The sequence below is a fragment of the Blennius ocellaris genome, assembly GCF_963422515.1.
Source record: "Blennius ocellaris genome assembly, chromosome: 5".
NCBI classification, from domain to species: Eukaryota; Metazoa; Chordata; class Actinopteri; order Blenniiformes; family Blenniidae; genus Blennius; species Blennius ocellaris.
The window spans coordinates 13,116,189-13,140,213 of record NC_137654.1 but is presented as its reverse complement, the minus strand read 5'-3'; the positions used below and the strand labels follow the sequence as shown (position 1 = coordinate 13,140,213).

The window sequence follows — 24,025 nt, the reverse complement described above, 5'->3', positions numbered from 1 at the left end:
GTTCGAGGCTTTGACCTGAAATCTATATGGTCTTCGTTTATCGGTTGGAACAGTTATTAAGCTCTTTATTGCTTTTACAACAAATTTAGTAACAAAAAAAATTTGTGTTTTAACATAATTATTAGTTCACATATGAATTTTTATCCTAATTTCTTTAAAAGATAAATTGTGAGAAAAAACCCTGCTGGGAAAAGATTTCACCCCAAGTACCGAGACTGATGTAACAACGCCTTATCTAACTCTCACTCTTTTTCATTCGAGGCAAGCGTGATCACGGATATTCAAATGTCGGTGAATGTCGTGAGGAATCGGCTCGGCTCAGAATGAATCACAGGCGGGTGATTTCACCTCCGATTAAGCCACAAAGGTTTGTCCATAAATTCCCCCTCATAAAAACCCGCTTCTGTGTCACAGTTCGGAAAAAGACGGCGTCTTATATCTCTGCAGCGTTTTGGGATCTCTCAAGACGTATGATCTCACACTGAACGCCTGAATCTCTCCGATCGTGACAATAATTAATGAATCCATCCTGCGTGCCTCTGTGTGTATTTGCTGTTGTTGTGGCGGCAGGGTCAAAATCTCCGTCGTGCGGATGTTTACCGCTTCGGATAACTTTTATGATCTTTCTTTCAGGTTTACATTCAACTTAGTACTGAGGCTGGGACAGAGGGAATGGTTTTGAATGTGGCTCAGACTATAACTTCTGTCAAGTTTGAGCTCAAAGATTGAAGATTTCCACTGAAAGTGGAACTGACGTGCTCGATTTCATTTACGTTAAAAGTGCTCCTTTTCTCATCACCTTCAGTTCACTTTATGTCTGAAACACAAAGGTCATCTCATCCAAATGTCATAACCCTACAAAAATGTGACACCAGCTTCACCATTTTGCCGGTCTTTGTTGTGTCTGGAGGAGACGGACATCATTAACTTGGTCAAACTGAACATGGTTAATTAGATGCCTCATTATTTGACACTTTGTTTCATACATAACATATATATTGTCAACATATGACACAATTAGGCAGTCAAATAATTTACACTGGTGGATCAGAACCCAGAGAAAGGCTTATATAATAGCTGAACATCAACAGGAAAACTCTCCGTCTCCTCTCTTTTATCTTTCCTCTCACTGCGGCTCAATCACTGGGTCGGTAACTCGCGGGCTGTGTTCTACCTCAGAGGTTGTTAATTAATGCAATTACCGCCTCGGCTGCTGTTATGAGGCAGACAGAGACACAATGAGAGTGGAGAGGAGGAGGAGGAGGAGGAGGAGGATACAATGATTTGACTCTTACTCACCACCTGTGGACAGGACAGATGGAGGGAGAGGAAAGTGGGACGAATAAACCAAATTGACAGATAGAGAAGTCGGAACCATCTCCCTCGGGGTGTCACCAATTTTAAATGTCAGCTGAATGTTGTTGAAACAAATGTTTCCCCTTTCATGTTGCATCGAGGCCACCGGGTGGAATCCTCCTCGATTTATAGCTTGTTTGTTTTGATTTCTCTGAATTCGTCCTCATTCCTGCTCCTGCTCTGATTTACAGAGGGAGACGCGGAGGCCAACACCTTTGCAACAGTTATGACTCTTCTTGTCTTGAAACATCTGTCTCCTGACACCGAAAACAACAGCCCCGTCGATTTCACGAGGCTTTGGGGCATCACAGTGGTTGTAGGGTTGCAAATAAAAAGGTTACACTGCATGTCATTTTTCTCCTCACCTGCGTGATGAGGCTCTTCAGTTCGGTCCTCTCCACTTCCCATGATGCCTTGGCCTTTGCGAACTGCTGCGTGAGCTCCTGGGAGCCTTGCCTCTCCTGCCGGAGCTCTCCGCTCAGGTCCTGCAGCGCAACCTTCAGGTCGGCCAGAGTGCTGCTCACCGCACTCGACTGCAGGGAACAGAAATCCGTGTAAGAGCGGCAGGGAAGCACGACGTTCGCAAAACATGTGATGTGTAATCATTTCAAAGTTTTTTGAGTAGTTACTTGCACAAACTTTGTCAATTAACCACGATAAATCATTTGTCCCTTGACCCTTGCCCCCCCCCCCCCCCCCCCCCCCCCCCCCACCCCCCTCAGCTACCCCGAGTGCCTTAATATGGCTGCCCACTGCATCCAAGAAATAGGGCATTGATAAAGTGTGATTAGTTGAGTTGTAGTTTATGTACTGTGCAGGCCTAATGTTCCTGTGTGTGAGACAGTCACTTTCCCCACCTTGATAGTTGGGCTGAGAGGCTGCTCGTCTGCAGACCCCTTCTTGTCACTCTGGTGGGTGGGACTCGGCAGGTTCTCCTCCTCCAAGAGAAGGTAAAGGTCCTTCAGGCTGTTCATCTAAAAAACATTTGCATGAGCAGAACAACCAATATAAAACTATAAAACTAATTTAATTTAACATATTTAATGCATTTTTGATTGAAGGTGAGTTGCCATCAAATGTTTAAAAAAAAGAAACGGTTTTTCAGGTTCGATTGATTGAATTCTGCAGGTCAGCAGTACAAGGAGCCTCTCGCAGCTTGCACAGACATTCATCTTCATTCTCCTTAATCTACCAACCTCCAGGACATCTTTCCACTCCGTGTCCTTCTTGCAGCTGAGCCTCCACTGTTTGAGGAAGCAGCGCAGCTTGAGGCTGAGCAGCAGCAGAGCCTGTTTGAGGTGCTGGGACTCCTGGATCAGCAGAGTCCTCTCCTGGCTCCACAGCTTCTGCTGGAGCCGCGCCTGAAGCCCCAAACTCTGCAGCTGGAAGTCCCGTCTGAGCAGGGCCTTCTGGTGCTCCTCCTGCAGCTGAGAGACAACAAAACAGGACAATCAGGGACCACCGGAGGAAATACTACATTTCTCTTCTTGAGGGAGGCAAAAAGTCCATGCTCAGAGCCATGCTGTCTGGGCGAGTTTGTAAAAACATGCATAATGCAACAGCTACCGATTAGGTTATTTGGACATTTCACGGTATTTTGCACCAGAAAGTCACAATTAAAGGGGTTTTATGTTGAGATTGTAGTCATTTTGGTCATAATTGTGTGGTTTTCTAAAACTATAGACAGTTTCATCATGTACACTCTGTAGCACAACAAAGTAAAACTTTGAAGTTTAATTCTAAAGGTTATTATGGCATTATTTTACTGGGACCCACTTAACTTGAAGTAGGGCCCTGAACTAAAATGTGTTTGGCAACCCTGGTTTAACCTGCTGTGATTTTTAGACAGCCCTTTCTTTAATATTGGAGTCAAGTCATTTTCAAAAACCTTTATATTACAAAACAGTAATCAAACATCCAGTTAAAAACACATCTACACGACACATTTCGACTTTTAAACCAAGTGTATGAGAGAAAATCTTTACTTTATCAGCACATTCAAACATAATATGGAAAACTAGGCAGCAAGATGATGAGTAGTGATTTGAACCAGCTCCTCTGTGTAATTTCTGCAACCACACAGTTAAGTTTCAGTGAGTTTCTAAAACACTGATTATATGTAAAAAGAAGCAAGAAGACAAAACGTAGGCTTAGTGGTTGTAGTAGTAGAATAACAAGCAGAATATGTGCAGTAGCAGTGAAAAATTAATATATAGAGGAAATGTGAGCCTAAATGCAATGATATACAGTAATATACTTCTGTAATAAACTATTGTATAGGATGATTAAAAGCCCTCCAGATCATTAGAGGCTGGCAGTCCTGGTTTTCTAACATTTAATATATTAGTTGCATTCTGACCTGCGTTAGTGTGACAGTGATTCCTTTCTGAATCTGTCTCTCTTTCTGTGGCTCCTCCTGAGGCCCCTGAGCAGACTCCTCCTGGAGGTCAGAGGACGGGGTGAACTGGAGGGGGGCAACAACAGAGATGAGTGAAGTCCGGGGAAAAAAGAAAATTAAGAAAAGGGATTGAAAAGGATCAAACACATGGAACAAGGAGGAAAAAGACGACAGGGAAAATTAAGTAAAAAAAAAACAAAAAAACCCAGCGGCGAGGGGAGAAGTGACAGTTCGATGAAAGTGAAAAAGGCAGAAACAGCAAAGTGTGGGAAGCACATAACGTGGCAGTTTTGTGCTACAACACCCTTTAAATCACACTTCAGCTGTGGCACGCTACTGTACACACACGCACACACACACACACACACACACACACACACACACACACACACACACACACGCGCACACGCACGCACGCCTCATTTAGCTGCTGAGTGAGTGCGATCCATCGACCCACTGCTGTACCATTAATGTCCTCTGTCACCCTCCGCTGGGCCCGGCCTCTGCCCCCCATCACCCTCCACCAGAGCCCGAACCGCTCACACACAACCTCCACCCTCCGCTCTGACCTCGGCTCCGTACAGACTCCCAGTGTTCAAACACACCACTTTAAAGTCTGAGAATTAACCTTGAAATGATCAGGATCTGAGTCTCTTCACAAGAGAAAAACAATGAATAACAGTCTTCAATTCTTCTCATGTTTATGCCTCGAACATTTCAACTCACATTATCATGTCAAAATATGTTTTTTTCTCACACTGAGCTGCAGTTTCAGCTCAGTGATTCATATTAAAACCATTTTGTTATTAGTGTTGAGAATCCCGGCACAAAGCAGCCACTTAATGTGGAATCTTCATAATTTATTATTTTAAAACAATTACTCGATAATTGTTGTCTGCAACCATCCTACATTTTTCTTTATAGCCTTTTTAATAGCTTATGCTGTTTATAACTTATAGTGTTTTTACCCTGCATGTAATACTTGTTGATGTTCTCTTCAAAGTCACATGGTCTAGGGCCCGAGTTACACAACACTGTTTTCAAGCAAATACGCAAAATGTTGGTTGTGTTTTGGGAGTCTGTTTACACAACAATGCTGTACAAAGCCACTGAAAAAACAAATTTTTGGAAATGGCTTCCAAGACAGAACTTTTTGAAAACACTGTGAGGCTGTCTGTCTCAGTCTAAACGTGGGAAAACGCGACTTTCTGAAAACGCTCAAGCTCATTCTTCACGTAGACGGCGGACATGCTGCTACTGTCCATGGTCACCACGTCTGTGGTAAACAGTTCTTCTGCACATGCACAAGTAGATGGACAACAACAACAACAACAACAATGACATCCTCCAGAGTGTCATGACTCTCAGTCCATATTCTTCTGGGACTAGTTGAAAGTGACTTCGTCATCTGTCCGTATGTCAGTTTTACAGTCTTTCTGCAGCACTCTTGGTAATGGAGCCAGGTTGTAGTTAGCGTACTTTAGCAGCAAGATTTTGAAAATCCTATCGGATGACAATAACTGAAGTTTGTGTGATCTATCCCTCAACTGGAGAGTGTTTTCACCACATTTACCAAATCATAGAAACCACAGTGCTTGTTTGATGAAGCTACACTGTCTAACTGTCTCCAGCTTATGTAGCTTATAAGCTATATTCTGAGTATACAACATCACAAGCTTTGTGTTTGTTTGTGTGTTTGTTTCTCATAACATTTTATTACACTCTTTTGGAGACTCTTCTCTATTCAGCCTACAGAGATACACCCAGCCTTAGTTAACATTAAGACACGCGTAGCTGAAGGTTAACCAAACACAGATCCTCTCTGCGTGTCGGCCCCGTAGCAGCCGGTGAAGTCACCCTTTGTTTGTGTTTGTTTACAAGACCGTGTTGCTAGCAATGAGTCTGACACCACCGCAGCTATTTCAAGCAACAGCACACACATCTGCAGTCTGCGTAACTTTAAACGCGAGCTACAGTTTCAACCACTTTGAGAGGAGCATCCAGATTAATGGGAGAATACACATCACATAGGAGCATTGAATCTGCAAAGAGATGTGATTCACTGAGGTAAATGTTGACATGGAATAGCTCATAAAAACACAGCTCAATGCCATGTCCTCCAAACCATCTGAGGGTTCAACTGCAGGTCGCGTCCTTCAGTTAAAACTGAATCTCTGTTCAAAAACAAGTCATCACTTATTAATCACACAACCTTAGTATCAGTCCTCATCCCAACGAAAGGCACAAAACAACAGATTATTGCTCGTACAGAACAGAAATCCGCCAATACGTCATTTTTAATGGGATTACAATTTGCAAATTTAACCACTGCAGCAACACACAGGGCCACGAAGAAAATTCCAACTCGTTGGACTTTCAAAACTTGCTTTACAGATTGTTAATAAAATGTTGTCTGATTGGCTTCCAAGCCAGAATTACAGCCAAACAAGAAAGTTAACTAACCACACAAACAATTAAATGTTTTATGTCTGAACAGAACAAAGCTGGTAACATTCACAAAGCTTCCAGAAAGAGTAAGTGGCTGTTCAAACACAATTATAGGGTCACTGTGACTTTCTATGTTGCTTTTTTATATTTAGTACAGATACATTGTATCAATAAAGCATTTAGATGTGGGGGGGGGGGGAAATGTAACTCCTACTTTGAATGTTTCTGAGAAAAGCATTCTGCATCTTTACTTGGTAACATTTTTACTCGAAGTTGAAGTACGACTGCAGATCACAGGCAGGAGTCACATGCTTGTGTTTTATCATTTCCGAACTCCAAGACCATATTCTGGATTGTAAGGTTTACGACATGTACGAGGCCAAATGCCCTATCCGCAGATTTTAATGAAAGTGACATATAATTTGTGGATCTGTTCCTGAGACGGGCCCGGGTCCAGAATTGGACATCATTCACCTTGGCTCATACTTCACCCTTTCAGCAAGTTATCTGACAGTCAAGTTGGCGGTTTGTCTACGAGCACACTGGCAGAGCTGCCAAGAGATTGCACCAACTGTTTTTCTACAATAATCAGTGATAAACAATTTGTGTTTGAATTGTAAAAGGAGCAGATTGCACCTTTATTTGGTCATTTCCAAGACAGCATAAAAAAAAAAAGGTGGCCTGAAAACATATTTTTAGGCTCAAGTTGCCTATAGGAGAATATACTGTTTTGGCAGCAAGTCTCTTGTGCAGGGGTCTGCAACCTGCAGCTCTGGAGCAAGGTGTGGCTCTCCAGCCCCTCTGCCTGACAGTTTCAGAAAATGTTTTGTAAATACAGATCTTTCTGTCAATTAAAAAAAAAATTTGTATACCACACTGATTGCCAAAAATGGTCTGATCAAGGCTAAAAAGAACTAAATAAAGTAAATCAACTAAAACAGCCAGAAAAGCTGGAATTGCCAAAAATGTATAGAATAACTTAAAACCACCCGTTATGTATATTTAGAAATACAGTAAAGTACATAATCATTACAGGTTTGTTTTTTTAGAAAAAGAAAAAAGTTAATTATGTGAAGGAAAAAAAGAATAAAGAGGAAGAAAGAAGAAGAAAGGGAGAAATGAGGAGGAAAAATAGACAAGATGCATAAAATAGCTAAAGTGGGAAAATCCAAGAAAAAAAGAGGAACCACCTCTAAAAATGGCAACAAGAGCTAAAAATGCAATCAATTATATAGAAATTGTACCTATGATGCTTTATAAGAGGCACCAACATATTTGTTGAAATAGCAACTTTTGTGTGTGTGTTTTGTCTATCCTGGTGTGAATGATGTTGATATGAGACTTACCACTGCATCGCCTCTCCCCTCTTCTTCTTCCTCCTCCTCCTCCTCCTCTTGTTCCAGCTGGCCATTTTCCTGCTTTTGCGCCTCATCTGATTGGCTGTTCCCCTGAATTTCATCTTTCACTTCTGATTGGTCCCTATAATCAGGCTGCTGCATGCATGCATGGGCAAGTTAATGAAGAAAAACAAAAACAACACCACCAAAAAAATAAAAAGAATCATAGAGGAAAGAGGGAGAGATGAGGAAGAAGTTGTGGGACAAAAATAAAACACAGGAAATGATAGAAAACAGACACAAACAAACACAACAATAAGGAAAACAATACAACCGAAATGGCGTTCATCCATGTGACCACATCAAGAAAATATGGTAAACAAAAGAAAAAAAAATAAATAAAAGGATTTATGAGCCTCACAAGACAAAGAAAAGGATGTAGAGGAAGAAGAGCTTGGTCAAAGACGAGAATGAGAGAGTGGAGAAAAGAAAGAAAAGGAGGATGGAGGGGAGAATGAATGGCTGAGGGGGAGGAGAGGAAGATGAGGAGGAAGACAGAAGAGACATGGCATAAAAAACAGCAATGGCAGAGGGGGGGCGGAGGAGGAGAAAAAGGACGAAAGGGGCGGAAGAGAAGGAGGAAGTTAGGATGAAAGGTCACAGCAAATGGAGCGACGAGGTGAGGGAGAGGAGGAAGTAGAAACGGGAGCAGAAAGCAATGTGAAGCGGGGAGGAGGAAGAGTGGGAAGAAGGGAAGAGAAGTGGGTGTGAGGTGTGCAAAGTTTAAGGAAAAAGAAGAGGAAGAGGGAGGTTGGAAAATGGTGTTCGGGATGTGAGAGGAGGAAGTGAGGGAAGGTGAGTGCAGAAATCGATCGGTTATGGTGCCCGTGCAAAGAAAAAGAAGGGAGGGGAGAGAGGGAGGAGAGGAGAGGTGAGGGGAGGGGAGGGGAGGGAGAGATCGGAGGGGTGTTGGGACTCAGAATTGGCCTCTAATGGAGTCTTAACAATATAATTTTACAACTTTCAAATTGAAAATTTCTCGATGGATTGCTTCAAGCGGGCAAATTAGATCGGATCGGAATAGAAACACAGATTTGTCAAACTCAAAAGCCTTGAGTCTGGAAGATTTATTACAAATGATAAATAAACAGATCTGTTTTTAAAGAAAAAGTGTCAGCGTGCTCCAAACAGTTAAAGGTGATACGTGTATGTGGGAAATATGATCCGGAGAGACTCTAATACGGTAACTTCACTTCACGTTTCATAAAGTTGAAAACATCGAAGATTCTCTGAGTGCAACCCAAGAATATCCCAGTGGGGTGTTTCAAAAGGAACATGTGATTCATGAAGCGCGATTGGAATTTCTTTCCACCGTCTCTTCTGCTGCTTTCAGACATCAACTCTCACAATCATGACACTGATCACAGCTACATCACCAGTTTCCCAGCCTGTGCAAACACAGTGAGGCCTCAAGATCCAAGAAATTTAGATTTCTATTTCGACACTTTGGCGGAGCCAGATGTTATTACCTGAGCAGCTCAGATACTTAAATTACGCTCCACTCTGAGCCGATTGCGTTCTTACCCACTATTGGTGTGTTGCTACACTTCATTCAATCGTATTTTTATGACCACCAATAATCACAGAAAATAACCCAGAAAACTGTGGATCTGAGATTCAAAAATGATATAGTCAGTTCAATACATGGACGTAGGTTTGAGTAAATGTGTGGAATTGATACAAATAAATAAATAATTCATAATGACTTTACTACATCCAAGCAGTAAATATGCTCCATTTGAGGCCCAAAGCAGCAGCTCAATCCAGGCTAGGAAGCAATTTAACAGCATGCAGAGGACATGAGTGGCATCGTGTGGAGACATTTACACCAGCAGCTCAAATCTGGAAAAAAAACTGATTGCTTCATAGCAGGTTTTTTTTTTTCTCTCATTGTGATCCATGTTTTTCTGCTGTTCTTTTTAACAGGTTGAATCGGGAGCAGAACAATGCAGGCAAAATGAGTCGTGACGTCAGATTTGAGCGAGCTGTGTAAATTCACTCTTCACTCTGAGGAGAAACTAAAGCAGCATGTTTTGAAGGGGAATCGGGAGTGTCGGTCAGCCAAACTCATGGTTCGCCACTGAAAGGAAAACTGAAAACGGCAGAGAAAGAAACTACAAAACAACAAACATAAAAGCCTTGAAGAAATTATAAATAAAAGAAACGGTGACGAGGAGTGAAGAGGAAGAGTGTGGGGTTTTTGGTTTTTGTTTCATTTTTTTGGTCTTATACCTTCTCCTCCGCTCCGCTTTGTCCGTCCTGGCCGTCTTCGGAGCAGAGGACGGAGGTGCAGGGTGAGGCCGGAGCGGGCGCTCCTTCCACCTGAGCGTCCCTCCCACCTGGCGGGAGTTTACCCAGCCGGTCCACCTGCTCCACGAAGGCCTGCAGCTGGCTGTGCAGGGCCTGAAGCCGGCTGGTCAGAGCGCCAACCAGAGGACGGTCGGCCAGATCGGACAGCTCGGAGATCTGTGGAGGAAGGAGGATCGAAGCCACGGTCAGTCACCGGGCGGGCGGTGTCGGCTCGAGCTGATGAAGGAGATTCTGCAGGGGGGGGCCGAGAGCTCGGGCCAGGAAAAAAAGATCAAACATTTTGCTACTGAGGCCATCTTGCTCATCACTCACATAGTTTCTCCTCCATATGAAGGACAATTGAGGAGAAAACATCGGGCATGACTTTGAAACACTTTTTTTTTGACAGATGGAGTTTGTGTAACTGATTACACAATTTATATTACTTAATGCATACAAAAAGTAACTGGCCCTTGATGATCATCAAGTTCAGCTAAAATCAGATCAAAATGACTCCATGATGTCAGTGAGTCATCACAGCTGCTAATACATGGCAGGAGGAAAGAACTACTTAATGATACTGAATCGCTCATCCTTCAGTAAACAGGAGTTTATTGAAATTGTGACAATTGTGACTATGGCTTCTGCTGATGTTAATTGGGTTGTTGAGCAAAACAGCAGTTTTCCAACTGTTTTCATGTAAAAAGCCAAAGCCCACTGAAGCGCCATGATTGGCAATTATGTCACATACATATGTTAACATTGGTCAACGTTAAAACCACTGTTACTATCATGTCTGCTGTGAAATGTCTCACGGTGAAAAGATAGACAATAAAACTTTTCATATTCACGACTTTCAGAGACGTTTGATCAGAATTATGCATATCTGTGTTTGCACATTGTTAATTAAACATGATTCATTTGAATAATACACATACAAGGCCCCAAATTGAATTTGCTCCGTCCCGGACACCTCTTTGTTTTGGAGAGGACCGAGTCGGCGGAGGACAGACAAGCCAAGCAGAGGACCGGTACCTGGCTGTGAGGCGGAGGTTTCTCCAGGTCACATGGCTCTGCTGCCTCGTTGCTGCAGACCTTGTGATAGATGGACGGGGAGGAGGAGAGGCAGTTGGACTCGGGGGAGGTCAGGAGCTGGATTGCTGTAGAAACCAAGCGAGCCTGGTCCCTCATGGCCAGCAAGGCATCATGGTCCTTCTGCCCCAGGCACCCGGGGAGCGAAGTTGGTGCGTCAGCGTTGTCCTCGATCTTCTTTTTCTGTTCTTTGATCTCCAGGGCGTCGTTCTCTCCCCCGACAGGCTCTTTGCGCTGGGGCGGGCTGACGAGGAAAAACAGAGAGGGTTTGTTTTGGGGTTTTTTTGTGAGTTTTTTTCCGTGTAAGCTTTAATAGTTAAGACTTTGACATCGATCTTCACCTGAAAGGGCTCACAACATCTAAAATATACAACTTTATGTGATGTGATGGAACAGCTTTTGGGATAGAGGTGCAGTCTGGATTACTTCAGGAATGCTGGAATATAGTTGGTAGAGCAGGTCGTCTTCAAATGACAAGGTTGAGGGTTAAACCCTCCCATCTCGTCCTGTTCAGTGCCACACTGTCCTTGAGCAAGACATTGAACCCCACATTGCTCCCAAGGGGGATTTGAGAACCTTGCATGACATCTGTAACTATTTGTAAATGTGCGTATGACTGAAAGTGACTCGTTTGAAATTGCTGAAGGTGTAAAAATAAAAAGCGCAGTGCAGGTGAAATCCATGTATTTTCAAAGGCAAAACAGTGTAGAAATTTAAACAGTATGCGCGCTGAGTTGTTGAGAGTAAAAGCCAAAGCACAGAAAAATACACTGAGAAACCTCACCGCATACAGTATCTTAGTCATAAAGAGTGATAACTTAAATTTGAAGAAGAGTTGAGGTGACTGGTCTCTATTAACACAATTAAAGACAAAGAATCTCTTTTCTGAAAACTCAACTGAATTGAGCACACTTAAATCTGTGGCTTTAATTTTAGGGAGTTTCATTGACTCTTTTCTAAGAGTTTCTAATGGCAGTTATAATAGAACCTGAGCAAACTATGGCTCAAGAGCATTTGACTTTTTTTTTTTTTTTTTGGGTTATGAATTATTGGAATTATTGTGGCCCTTCATTTTCTGAATTATCCTGCAAATTTTATGTAAGTCAAGTCAAGTTTTTTTATACAACAGTGCACTTGATTTGCTGCTGTTAAATCAAATCATTACTGAAGATTAAATTGTTTTTAGTTTGTAAACTTGAACAATTTAATCCTATCAGTGCCCTCAAATGGCTTCACTTTGAACCCACTTGGTTTTTAGAGTGGACTGTTGATTTTAGTTAAAATGCTAAAATGCTAAAATGATGTTTACATTTGTATTTTTGATTGTAAAATCTAATTAATGAACGGTGCCACTGAATCAATGACACCTGCAGCTACAACGAACCTGGTGGGGAGGCACTCGGCCGAGTCTCCGGCCTCCGCGTCCGTCTCCAGCGCCAGCCTTAGCGAGGAGGACGAGGATGAGGAGGAAGGGCCGTGGTAAGAGGCCAGATCACAGCGTTGCAGGTTGGACAGAAGCACGCGGTTCTCATACTGCAGCTTCTTCACCTTCCCGCTCAGTTCCCCGATCTGAAGCCTCGCCAAGCGCAGCTCCTCCTCCTGGGCCGGGGCGTCTGTGCTGATGAGCACTGCCCCGTCCTGTATGGAGTGCACCGGGCTGTCGTTGAGGAGCCCGTCCGTCAGCGACAGCAGGGAATTGGACGAGAGCGACGACGCAGGCGGCGGCAGCTCGGACTTGTAGCGGTTGATCTCGTTCATCAGGAGTTTGTTCTGCTCCTCCAGCTCGATCAGCGACCTCCTCAGGAGCTCCGCCTCCTCCTCCACAAACTGGAGGTGTCTCTGGAGCTCCATGACGTTTTCAGACGAAGCCCCTCCTCCGAGTACCATGGCTCCTCCTGTGAGGCCAAGTCCTGATCCAAGACCGCCGCCGACACCGGAGATCTCTTGGGAACCATCTGAGATTCAAGAGACAAGGCAATGAAGAACAGAAAGGTTTTGAAATGAACTGCATGTTAATCAAAGCAGCGTCAAACTGAATGATTCCCTCATTCATCTTCAACACGGAGATACAGACAACCACTCACGCTCACTTCCTCATCTATAGATAATGAGAATCACTGAGCATCCAAAAAAGTGTATCTTTAGACTGAGGTACTCGAAAACTGCCCTCACACAGATAGTTAAAAATTAAACACAGGAAGGGACCGAGCCAGAAATCATCAGGTTAACATGAAGAGCAAAAATGTTTGGAAATTAGAATTTTAGTTTTGGATAAACGTGTATTTATTGATACAAGTGTGAATGTTAAATATGTAGTGAACTGACCTTGCGGCCCCTTCATGTCGTCCATCTCGGCTCGGAGGCCCCTGTTCTCCACCTCCAGCTCCACGATGCGCCGACTTAACAGGTTGGCCTCCTCCTCCACCAGCTTCAGGTGGACTCTGATCTCCGCCTCGCGGGTGTGGGGCGAGTCGGCAACCTGGGCCGGGTCAAAGACAGAGGTGAAGCTAAACAGGCCATTTTTATACTACAGGTAATATTTTAATGTTCATGATTCATGAAAAAGCTAAAAAAACAACAACAACACTATTGTCACATTTGAGTGTGGATTAATGATTCACTGCTTCATGAGACATCTGTGTTCGCCCAAAAGCTTCAAAAGAGAAACTCTTTCAGAAGAATACTCGTTACGTGTAGCAGAAAGACTACACACATCCATTTAAACAAACAACACAAAGGGGGGAAAAAAAGAAAAAGAAAAATGCCCAAAGACGGAACAATAAGAAAAACTAAATGGGTCTTGTGTGGTTTTGTTTCTCATTACTCTGGATTCTTAACAACTCCTCTATTGAGATTTCACAGGCGTTTGTACCGGACAAACAACGGAGGGATTCAGATTTTATGTGAGAAAATGAGATTTTCCACTGACCATAACTACCATAATGGCTCCATTTTTATGCCATAAGCTTTTAATTCTTAGGAGCTATTTTTTTCTTCTCAGTGATGGGATTTTCCATGACTTGAGTGACTTCACTATATAAGCATTAGACGTTTAGTGAGACGAGCGTCTTTCACTCATTCCACCTGGCATTGACCCACCAACAAACATTTAAGTGCAACTAATGGATTTCTCTGAGCTGTATCACTGTGTGATGTGAAATCAAACTGCCCATCACTCTTCTGTGGTTTATGGAACATCTGATTCTTTCATGCCACTGCATTGTAAGTGGCAAATTGCTCATTAATCAGGGTTTGACTTTGACAATCTGACAGACGGGCCTCACCTCCTCCACGGTGAGCGAGGCGTTGACGTCTCCATACAGCGACCTGTACTTGGCCAGCTCCTCTTTCATGGCCTCGCTGTCCTTCACCAGCTTGGTCAGCTTCTTGCACATCAGGGCTGATTCCTCTTTGGCAAAGTGGAGCTGACACTTCAGGTCTGAACTGTCCTCCTGCAGCGACAGGGCAGAATGATGAAACAGGCTGGAGCGACGATGTTACACGAGAGCAAAGAGCCTCGTCATTACACATATATTCAATTTTTATTGGCTTTTTTTCAAATCCTGATGATATATTACCGTTGGGCGATTATCAGTGTATCGGGATCAATGGAAGAATCAAGAAGAAAATTCATCTTTTAGTGTAGCATTAGAAAGAGTGGCATGACCCAAAAAGTTTGATGTAAACAGAGACAAAACAAGCATGCATGAGACTCTATGTGCAGTATCTGGTGTCCTGCACAGGCCTTCTGAATAACAGAAGCATGTAGCATAATTAGCATGTAGCATAATTATCAAGAATCATTGGTAACCCCACCAATGGGTCTTGGCTGCAAATTGGTTGATGAGTGCTGTATTAGACTATGACTGCACTCACTCTCAAGGGAATATTAAAGCGAGTTAGTTTTGGAAGAATTTGCAAGTCAAAAATGAAGAAATGTTGTTTCCTCCATGGAAATATGTAAAAATGGAATAAAGTTTTGTGAAACTCTGGTCATTTAAGTTCAGTGTGACTCACAAGCCCATTACTCAAAGTCCTCCCCAGGCCTTTCACTGTAAGTGTTGAATATGTAAATTTCCTAATAGTTATAAATAGCAGTGGTTAACATTTACTGCATGCGTTGTGGAAAACACAATGAGAAAACCTGTAACTAAACTAAACAAAGTGTTCGTTTACAAAATTTGACCGAAGGAATGGAGAGAAATAGGTTGTTCCCATTCTGGTGTCTGCGACCTCTTGCAGGGGGGGAACCAGGGGTCACAGTGGGAAGCCCGAAGTTGTGAAAAACTGAACAGGACACTTTCTAGTGCAGACCTGGGAATCTTCCCACTGCATTTTTAGGAAGGTTACTGCTTTTTATGGTGACGTCTTTGGGTGTGTCCACCAAAGACTTTTGCTTTACTGTAATGTTTCAGTAAATTAGACATCACAGAGCGGGTCCGCAGCCTTTTATAGAGAGAATCTACAGGGCTTCATTAAAAAATAAATAAATAAATAAAATGGTTGGAAACCACTAGTTTAGAAAACACTCAAAGAGAGGAAGACCCAAAAACCAATTTAAACAGAGATAAACAGTGAACCAGACAGATAAAAACAAAGTAAATGAATCCTGCAGATAAACTCAAACACAGGTTACGGTTGATCACTGCATCAACAGATTTGCTCAGGTTGATATCTGCAACTTTTGAATCCATCTCCACGGAAAACTGGACAGCTTAAGAAGCCGTGGGTTTGACGTCACTGCTGGCCCCATTATAAGCATGCTGAAACAGTTTCCTTTCTCTCATTTGGATACAAGCCACAAACCATTACAGAGTTGCAACTCAACTGGGATAAACTGGCATTTCATTCTATTTCAAATTACGTTGTACTTAAAACAATAATGACAAAGAGTTATTGAACTGCTTGGGGCTTTGAGCTACCAAATGGTGAGGTTGGGGTTGTGCAGCGTTTCTTCCTCGTTAGGCTTTAAAACAAAGCAAAGAAAAGCACAAAGGATAAAGAACAACTTGCTCATTATTAATTTGCCTCAGATGCCATCTATCATCTGAAAAGAAAGTGACTGGAAGGAAAGCTTTGCCAAGACGTAGTCAAGGCAATATCACAACATAAAGTCAAACCTATAAAACATGTATACAAGGACCATAATAAACCATAAAAGCATATAATTAGGAAGATACAACTCCAAGAAAAACAGCAGCATGCCTGCCTCAGCATATTCTTAATGATACTCATGGATATTACTGTTTCTTGCATGAGATTGCTGTAAATTCTATAATCAGGATGCAAAGTAACAAAAGGCAGCGGTTGGTAAATGGACTTTACCTGTATAATGCCATGTAACATGCTCACACACCTTCAGGAGTTAAATGAGGGGTGAGCCTTCCGACATTGGGAGAGAAAGAAGACCAAATCTCTTCCAACTACTGACCCCATACAGCAGCCCATAATGGATAAATGCAGTGAGGTAATTTGGAAGTATGCTGCTTTATCGACAAAGAAATAATAAAAAAAATACTCTTTCTGTCTTTGTGTACTGAATATTGTCCAACCCACCAGGTTATACAAAACACAATAGTGTGTCAGAGACTAAGCATCTATAATAGCCTGGAAATCCTTATCGCACATTCTTTCCTTTTGGGCAAAAAACAGCAATAAGATAAAGATAAAAGTTAAAAACAAATCATGAGGCTAGCATAAGGTCACTCCAAATAAAGTAAAGCTTCAGCCTCATACACTTAAAGTCTATTCAGCAAAGAAAAGATTAGAAAATAAGTTATTGTCCTCTTCCCTTTGCGTGTACACTGTACTTCCAGACATAGCCTGTACATATCTGTAGCAATAGACATACATGTGAACACATTTCATTCACATACGGTATTTCAAGCCTTCACTTCCATATTTCACTCTGAAATATGTGCTCAAACTATGATATAAGGACTTTTTGTTGGATGCAGCTGATGGTTTGCATCATTGACGTGGGCAATAATAATGAAGGCGAACCAACCAACCAACCAACCAACCACTAAAGACATAATAATTGAGTTCCATCAGGTATATCATGCAGCACAAAGCAATGACTATGTTATGTCTGCTGTATTTACATATAGGAAACTGTTCTCTAACCTAATTTAGACAAAAACTCCTTCAGATTGTTATAAATTGAGGGTAATTTATGATCTCCATCGAAGATTAATGCTTTACTGCAGCATATTGGAGGCGTAATTATACAAAACAAAATGAGAAGATGCCTTCGAATTGCATAATTTCAATTTTCCCTTGATAAAAAAAAAACATGATTTAGGCCATATTTACGTATCCCTTTCTCTTTCATCTCAGAGCCAGCCTTGGTGACCTCAGGTCACCCCGTGCGCCCATTCCTCAAAAGCAGCTCTGTGGCTGTATTTGTTTTACAGCCTGTGGAGCGACTCCAACCACATTAAATGAGGCGATAGCCAGCGAATTTTACAGCCATTTATGGTATGTGGGTTGGGAGGGGAGCCACGGCTGGTGCTGGCAGCCACAGTCAGACGGGGGAGCAGAGAATTACCTTCACCTCAAACACTTTTGTGGTTTTTTTGAAGTGTATTTGTGCATAATTTGCTGTTTTGTAAAGCATGCCTCACCCCTGTAGCGTGTGCCTTTCCCCACAGAAAGAAAATGAGTTATCTCAGCAAAGTTAGCTCTATTTAAGCTCAGAGATTTTTTTTTTTAAACCCAGAATACACAATAACTTAGTATCCAAGGACTACAGTGAATACAAACACCTGAAGGAGAACACCAAGACCAGAAACAAAGATGAGAGGAAGTTGAGGAAGTGCTGATCTGTTTCCAACGGTACGTTTGGGCAGGCGGAGCGTTTAAACCCCGGAGGAAGTTATGTCAAAGAAAACAGAGACGCATACAAACCTCTCAGTCATGAGCAACAGGGCAGCAACACACTGAACTTCAAACAAGAAAATCAAACAAGACTGTGACAGCATGACAGTGATCGATCGACCCCGATACGTCTCCTCAGCTCAAATTGTGTTTGAAGCAGCAAATGAAGCCGTAAAACTGCTGTTTCAAGCAAAAGCTTTAAGCACACGAGCTGATATGATGAGTAATTGACATGCCTAAACTGTTTGCATTATCTTACTTGCTTCAATGAGCCACACAGTGGTGCGGTGGTTAGAACTGTTGCCTCACCGTAACAAAACCCAGGGTTTGATTCTGGGCTTGAGGTCTTTCTCTTTGCGAAGATTATTTGTGTAATTCATTCAACTTTTTGATTGATCATAGAACAAACCAGTGACCAATCTCAAATGTTTATGCGGCAGGTGTGGATCTGCAAATAATTTCTTGCTTTGATTGACTATGGGATTTGTGTATTTGGCCGATCCACTGCAGTACAAGTACATATTGGGCTGAGGGAGGACGCGTTTGAAAGTGAAGTTACATTTACGCATTTAGACATATAAGAAAAAAAAGTAGAGAACCAGGCTTGGCTGAGGTCTGTGCTCTTTCAGTGTCCTTCATGCCGATTCTACTGATCGATTTCTGGCTCAATCAAACTGATTACTGACTGCATGGCTGTGAAATGGTTACAGCTCTCAACTCGCTGAGAAAATACACCCGGGTGGATGGTTGGATGGATGATTTGTATCAATGTGCATTCGGTGCTGCTTCACTTCACTTGCAGGATCGAGGAGGAATAGCAGACAGCGTTCACCTTCAGCAAACCCGGTAACTTTTCTGAAGAGGTGACAGCTGCCTGAGGCAAAGCTGACATCCACCTTAAACACCAACACAATTCTATCTGTATTTCATACTTACTGTCTGTTACTGTCAGCTCCATTGTGTTGAAACGGTTGTAAAGGCCTTACAATCGCCCTCTGTTTTTTTTTTTGTGCGTGGAGGTGTGTGTTGTTTCCTTCTCCTGTGGAGCTACAGCTTTTTACTCAGCACACTGAGCTATTTGTTATTCATGTTTGTGTTACACATCTCCCTCAGTCTGAGAGCAGTGTATGTATGTCAGGCCTGTCAGTGTCTGTCCTTGTTTAGGAGCCGAAGCAGCATTTTATTTCTTTTATTGATTTGGTGAACCAGAAGTGCACGTGTGTGCGTGTTTTGTTACCTGTGGTCCGAGCTTCTTGTCAGGCTTGTTGTTGGGTCGTGCTCCTCTTTTCTTCTGGGAGTTCTGTAACACAGACACACGTACAGTGTCGTGAGTGAGATGTGACGGTGCATCGACTGAAACTGGTTCCCGTGAAATGAAGAATAAATTTAGTCTAAAAAGGAGGTGGAGAAGGTGAGGAGACAGGCTGCAGTGAGAAAAACGACTCTGTACAACTCCACATAATATCCATTCTCACTTTAATTTGACACAAACATACATTTTTAGACCCACAACATTTTGCTAACAACTGGTGATGGAATCACAACCCAGTCGCAGCCATAACGGCACCTGGTTTGGAAAACGTGTAGCGTGTGATGAGCTACCAGATTGTTTTAACAAATAACCCCATTTCAATGAACATGTTGGCTTGTATACATTCTGAGAAGAAAAGGTTTCCTAAATTAGACTGCCAGTCAAATTGCAAGTTTTGGACAATTCAATCAGCTGATCTTCTGTGGGGAGTTTGCATGTTTTTCCTGGGAGTATGATTGTGTCGTTTCCTGCCCTTCCTCCAATCTCAGAAAGTATATACCCCAGCTCCCAATGACCACACCTTAGAAAACGTAGAAGATGGACTAATTGTAGTTTCTTGTGTTTATTGTTCTCCTCAAGAAAAAAAGTACAAGACAATCAGCTTGTTTTTAAATATTCCCATGATATAATTTATTTCCACTGGTCTGATTTGGCTCACAGTGGCAAAATGAAGACTTGATGGCTCATGCAATGATAACGGACAGTTCAGTACATTTATCAATTCTATTGTTTTTGAAGTGAGGAAAATTCTTTATTCGGAGCAAATCTGCATCTTAAAATTCATAGGATAACTTCAACGAAACTACTTGTGCTCAGACTTCATTGCTGTTTTTATTTTGTGTTCTGCTCTAAACCTTACTTCAGCCTACATCTACACCAACAAAGTTAGATTTAATTTGAGTAAGGTAAGTAAATCATCCAAGAGCGCAGCTCGCTCCAGAGCCATAAAATAGATTCACAACCACAAAGTTACACACCCACACATATACTAGGTACTTCATATGATACACATCCTCCTCGTCCTGGGCTGAGCGCTACACATCACTGCCATGGTGATGCTGATCATTCCCATGGCGAGTTTAATCACCGCAGCAACATCAGATAAGAGCGTGGCATTACAGCTGAGAGGTACAAGAGCAAGAACGGAGACAAGCAAACAGAGGGACCAGTCAGCCTCTGTTCATCCAAGTATCGGCCCAGTGCATTACACTCTCATTAATCACCATGCTTACCTTTTTTTGCACACACACACACACACACAGGCTTTGGTGCACCAGTGCACGCACACACACACACATATGCGCATGGATTGGTACACAAGCACACACACACACACACACACAGGACAGACGCTGCAGCACAAGGAGCTAAGCTCATGTGGCTCAGTTGGTTTCTATGGAAACAAGCTACTCTCTGCAACCAACCACTGACAACAAAAGAAAGAACTGGAGGGATGGATGGAAGGAAAAGGTAGGGGAGGACAACAGATACGAAGTCACTCATCCTGAGGTCATTCTCTTGCATTTCAATATAACATTGCCTGAGCCCAGAATGTAAATTTACCACATTGGAAGTCAACTGAATTGAAATAAGTAGAAAAAAAAATAAAAAAACAACAGCATTTCCACAATCGGGCGCAAAAGCTTCTATAAATATTTCCAGGTGTTGCGCAGTGCAGCCTCAGCACAGAGGGGATTTGCTTATTTGTCAAATTATTCCTTTCCTCTCAGCCACTCTTTCCTCTTATCACATATTTCCATTCCTTCATCGTCTTTGCCTTCTTATTCATTCTCTCTTCTACCTACCCCGCCCTTTCATCTCATGCCCTCCTGCCTCATCCCTCTTTGGACTTTTCATCTCTCGTCTCTCCCCTGTCCTCCCCTGTCCTCCCCTGACTCTACCCTTGCCTCCAACATCAGTGTCCCAACCAACTGTAAGAGCAGTTTATCAGGCTGCAAATAGTCTATTAATGGCTCAAAAGTCAATATGCCGTCCTGATAATGGAGGCATTGATTCTGGCTGCAGGATGAACAGACGTCGGAGTGGTTGGATCGGGCTTTTAGTGGGGCTGCGCTCCAATTGCAGAGGGGGTTTGGGGGCATGCTGGTGGAAAACTGATGAGAATGGATTAATGGCTGATTCTCGGGAGGTAGCTCGTGACTCTGAATATCACACATCGCTTCATCTGCATGAGCTGCCTGATCCAACAAATGCTGAAAATAGGCATTAGGAGGGTGAGTGATGTGACATCTCCTCTGAAGAGAAACTCCTACAATCCCAGGGCAGCAATGGAAACCTTTGCTAGTAGGGACATTTTTATAAGGAGAAGAAAAAGACCATCAACTAAAATATATGTATCATTTCAGTCTATTTTGATAGACCAACCTACTTTATACTTGTTCTTTTCAGGCATCCCATCGAGCCATGTCAGAACAACAGTAGAACTCATATACTTGCAATTTTAGATGAGGCCACATGGGACGGAGAGATTACTGATTTTTCACAATACAATTGGCTGGTATAAGGGTTAAATAATGGGTTTGTTCTACTTTAAGAGCTCATTTGATCTAGCAGAGTTTTCATTGTAAAAAATTACCTGCCCCAAGTTCAAACAAGCCATTTTTTCAAACCTTCAGAAAAAAAAAAGAAACAGAACCATTTCAAAATACAGTGTAATCCCATTCAGTAAGACGCCATGTGTCATTTTATTAGTTCAGGCTTAAGGGGAAGTACATGAGGAATGTTATTCATTCTTCCTGGTTAGCATCATTGCCCATATTTGTTGATGAGCACTGCCAATGCCATTTACCTGAAATGTTAAACATGACATATACATATTTCTGACAGTTACTGCACCATGATGCATTCAAAATCTGCTTCATGGTCAGTTCCAGGCCTGTATTGACCCAAGTATAAATAAGATACCTTAACATGCTTTTGGATGTTGGAAGAAAAAAGCATGCTGATTTCCCCATCCCCATCAGTGTCAACCTCCTCAGACTGTGTCTCACTGACTGTTCTCATTGTGAAATACAGAACAGCAGCAGAAACTGCCAATTAGACGCCAAGGCCACAAAATGCTGGTGCAGCTTGTCAAGCGCTTGCCCAAACTGATCATCATCAGCACTGAAATGTGTCTGAGCTGCTTCGAATTACACGTTGCATTGACTGGCAAAGAACTGCCTGAACTGTCATTTCAACAGCTGAAATGGGAAACCACTGCTTCCAGCTGAAAATTTCCGAAGAGTGGCATTCTAATGAACAATGAAATCTTTTGATAAAGTGTTGCATTGTGCACTTCTGCCCAGTTTCACTGAGCAAGCAAAATATGATCAAAACTTTGGAAATGCTTCACAAAGTTCATTATCTGTGCGGCGGGGACTCGCATGTTGTGACCAGAGCCTGGTTCTCATGTTTCTGAGCCTGTAGGTCTACAGTTACACCACAGATAAGATAACAAGCTGACTTCCATGTTATCTGATAACATATTAAACAGCTTATGACTGCCGCCCGTGTTTCTCCAGCAGCACCACAGGTTCGGTCGGGATTTATCTCACTATCTCCTGAGCAAGCGGTGGGAGAAAAGATGACAAAGGTAGAAAGAGAAATTGAGAGAGAGAGAGAGAGAGGTAGAAAATGAAAGGGATACATAGATTTCCAAAGACCGACATGGACTGAAGGAAACAGATCAGGATTGGGAGGCAGCGACTGAGGTACAGGCAACAATGATGGCAGACCCAGGGAAAGAAAAGGGGGAGCGAAAGAGAGATAAGTTGTCATTCCTTAGTCATGGATGAGGAGTCGCAGCGGTCTCAACTCTCCTCCTTCCAATCCAATCTGATCTCTGGTTCAACCAGCCGTGACATACCAAGCGACTGAGCGGGGCGGGATCAAGCATGCTGAGGCACCTGAAGGGACACCCGGACGAGACAAAGGGAAGTCTAGACAGGGAATGATGCTGACAAGACGACAGAAAGCCGGGATGACTCAAGAAACATGACAAAGAGTAATTAACTGGAAACAAATGCCGAAACAATGGATTAAGACAGAGAGAACTCTGTGAGAATTCTTTAAAAAAAAAAAAATCTCGGATCAAATGAATGCAAACTAAGACATGAGTTTAGTGTGAAAAGCTAGAAACAAGCAAGGTAACAAAACAGACTGGCATAAAAATTCAAAACTGCTACATTGAGACGTTACTTCCAAAACGTCAGGTTTTTTTCTTAGTATCCCGACATGGTTTTTTAAGCAGAAATGGTTTTAACAGCCTAGTCAGGTTACGGCCCGTCAAACAGGTTAACTGACAATAGATGAGATTGCTCCCTGGGAGCGGGAGCGGAAGAGAGAGGAAGCAGCACGGAAATCAGATTTGCTCTCGGCGTACAGGGAGACGACCGGCGTACCAGGAGCAACCAGCCATGAAATCCTGAGAGTGACACAGCAGCAAGGAAAAACTTCACGTTTGAAATCGACTCTAAGAATATAAATCAAGCTGACTGACTGTGCATCTACTTTCTTTGTTACTTTCAAAAGCCAAGGGCATTTGATCACATTATTCTCTTTACTTACTTTGTCTGTTATTACCTAAAGGAATCATTTCATTTCGACTCGTTTATAAAACTGGTTATTTAAGTTCAAGTTGTCAGACTTTCAAAAGGGGGGGGATCAAACTGGTCAAAAGACTTACCTCCAAGTATTCTTTATGCTGCACATGTTCACTGACCACCTGTGACCAGCAGCTGCCTATTTATCAATTGTGTATTCATTTGCATGCTCGTACACTTATACTTGGAGTGTAAATCACACTTTTTATGCTTGGTGAGATAAAAACAATCTATGACATGATTGGTCAGT

At 42.5% G+C, this 24,025-nt stretch overlaps 1 protein-coding gene across 2 annotated transcripts in view; it reads right to left on the bottom strand.

Annotated features, from left to right (window-relative positions):
• mtcl2 (microtubule crosslinking factor 2) overlaps positions 1-24,025 on the bottom strand; it is a 91,914-nt gene that overhangs the window by 11,370 nt on the left and 56,519 nt on the right. The window contains exons 5-15 of one of the 2 annotated variants that reach the window (XM_080496400.1): positions 19,097-19,159; positions 14,265-14,432; positions 13,306-13,459; positions 12,365-12,935; positions 10,924-11,224; positions 9,832-10,065; positions 7,549-7,695; positions 3,716-3,820; positions 2,553-2,783; positions 2,214-2,330; positions 1,722-1,889 (exon numbers count right to left, since the gene is read on the bottom strand). In XM_080496400.1, the coding sequence (XP_080352526.1) occupies positions 1,722-1,889; positions 2,214-2,330; positions 2,553-2,783; positions 3,716-3,820; positions 7,549-7,695; positions 9,832-10,065; positions 10,924-11,224; positions 12,365-12,935; positions 13,306-13,459; positions 14,265-14,432; positions 19,097-19,159 (2,259 nt within the window). The remainder of the gene's footprint in view (positions 1-1,721; positions 1,890-2,213; positions 2,331-2,552; positions 2,784-3,715; positions 3,821-7,548; positions 7,696-9,831; positions 10,066-10,923; positions 11,225-12,364; positions 12,936-13,305; positions 13,460-14,264; positions 14,433-19,096; positions 19,160-24,025) is intronic. The other variant, XM_080496401.1, reaches the window with a different exon arrangement.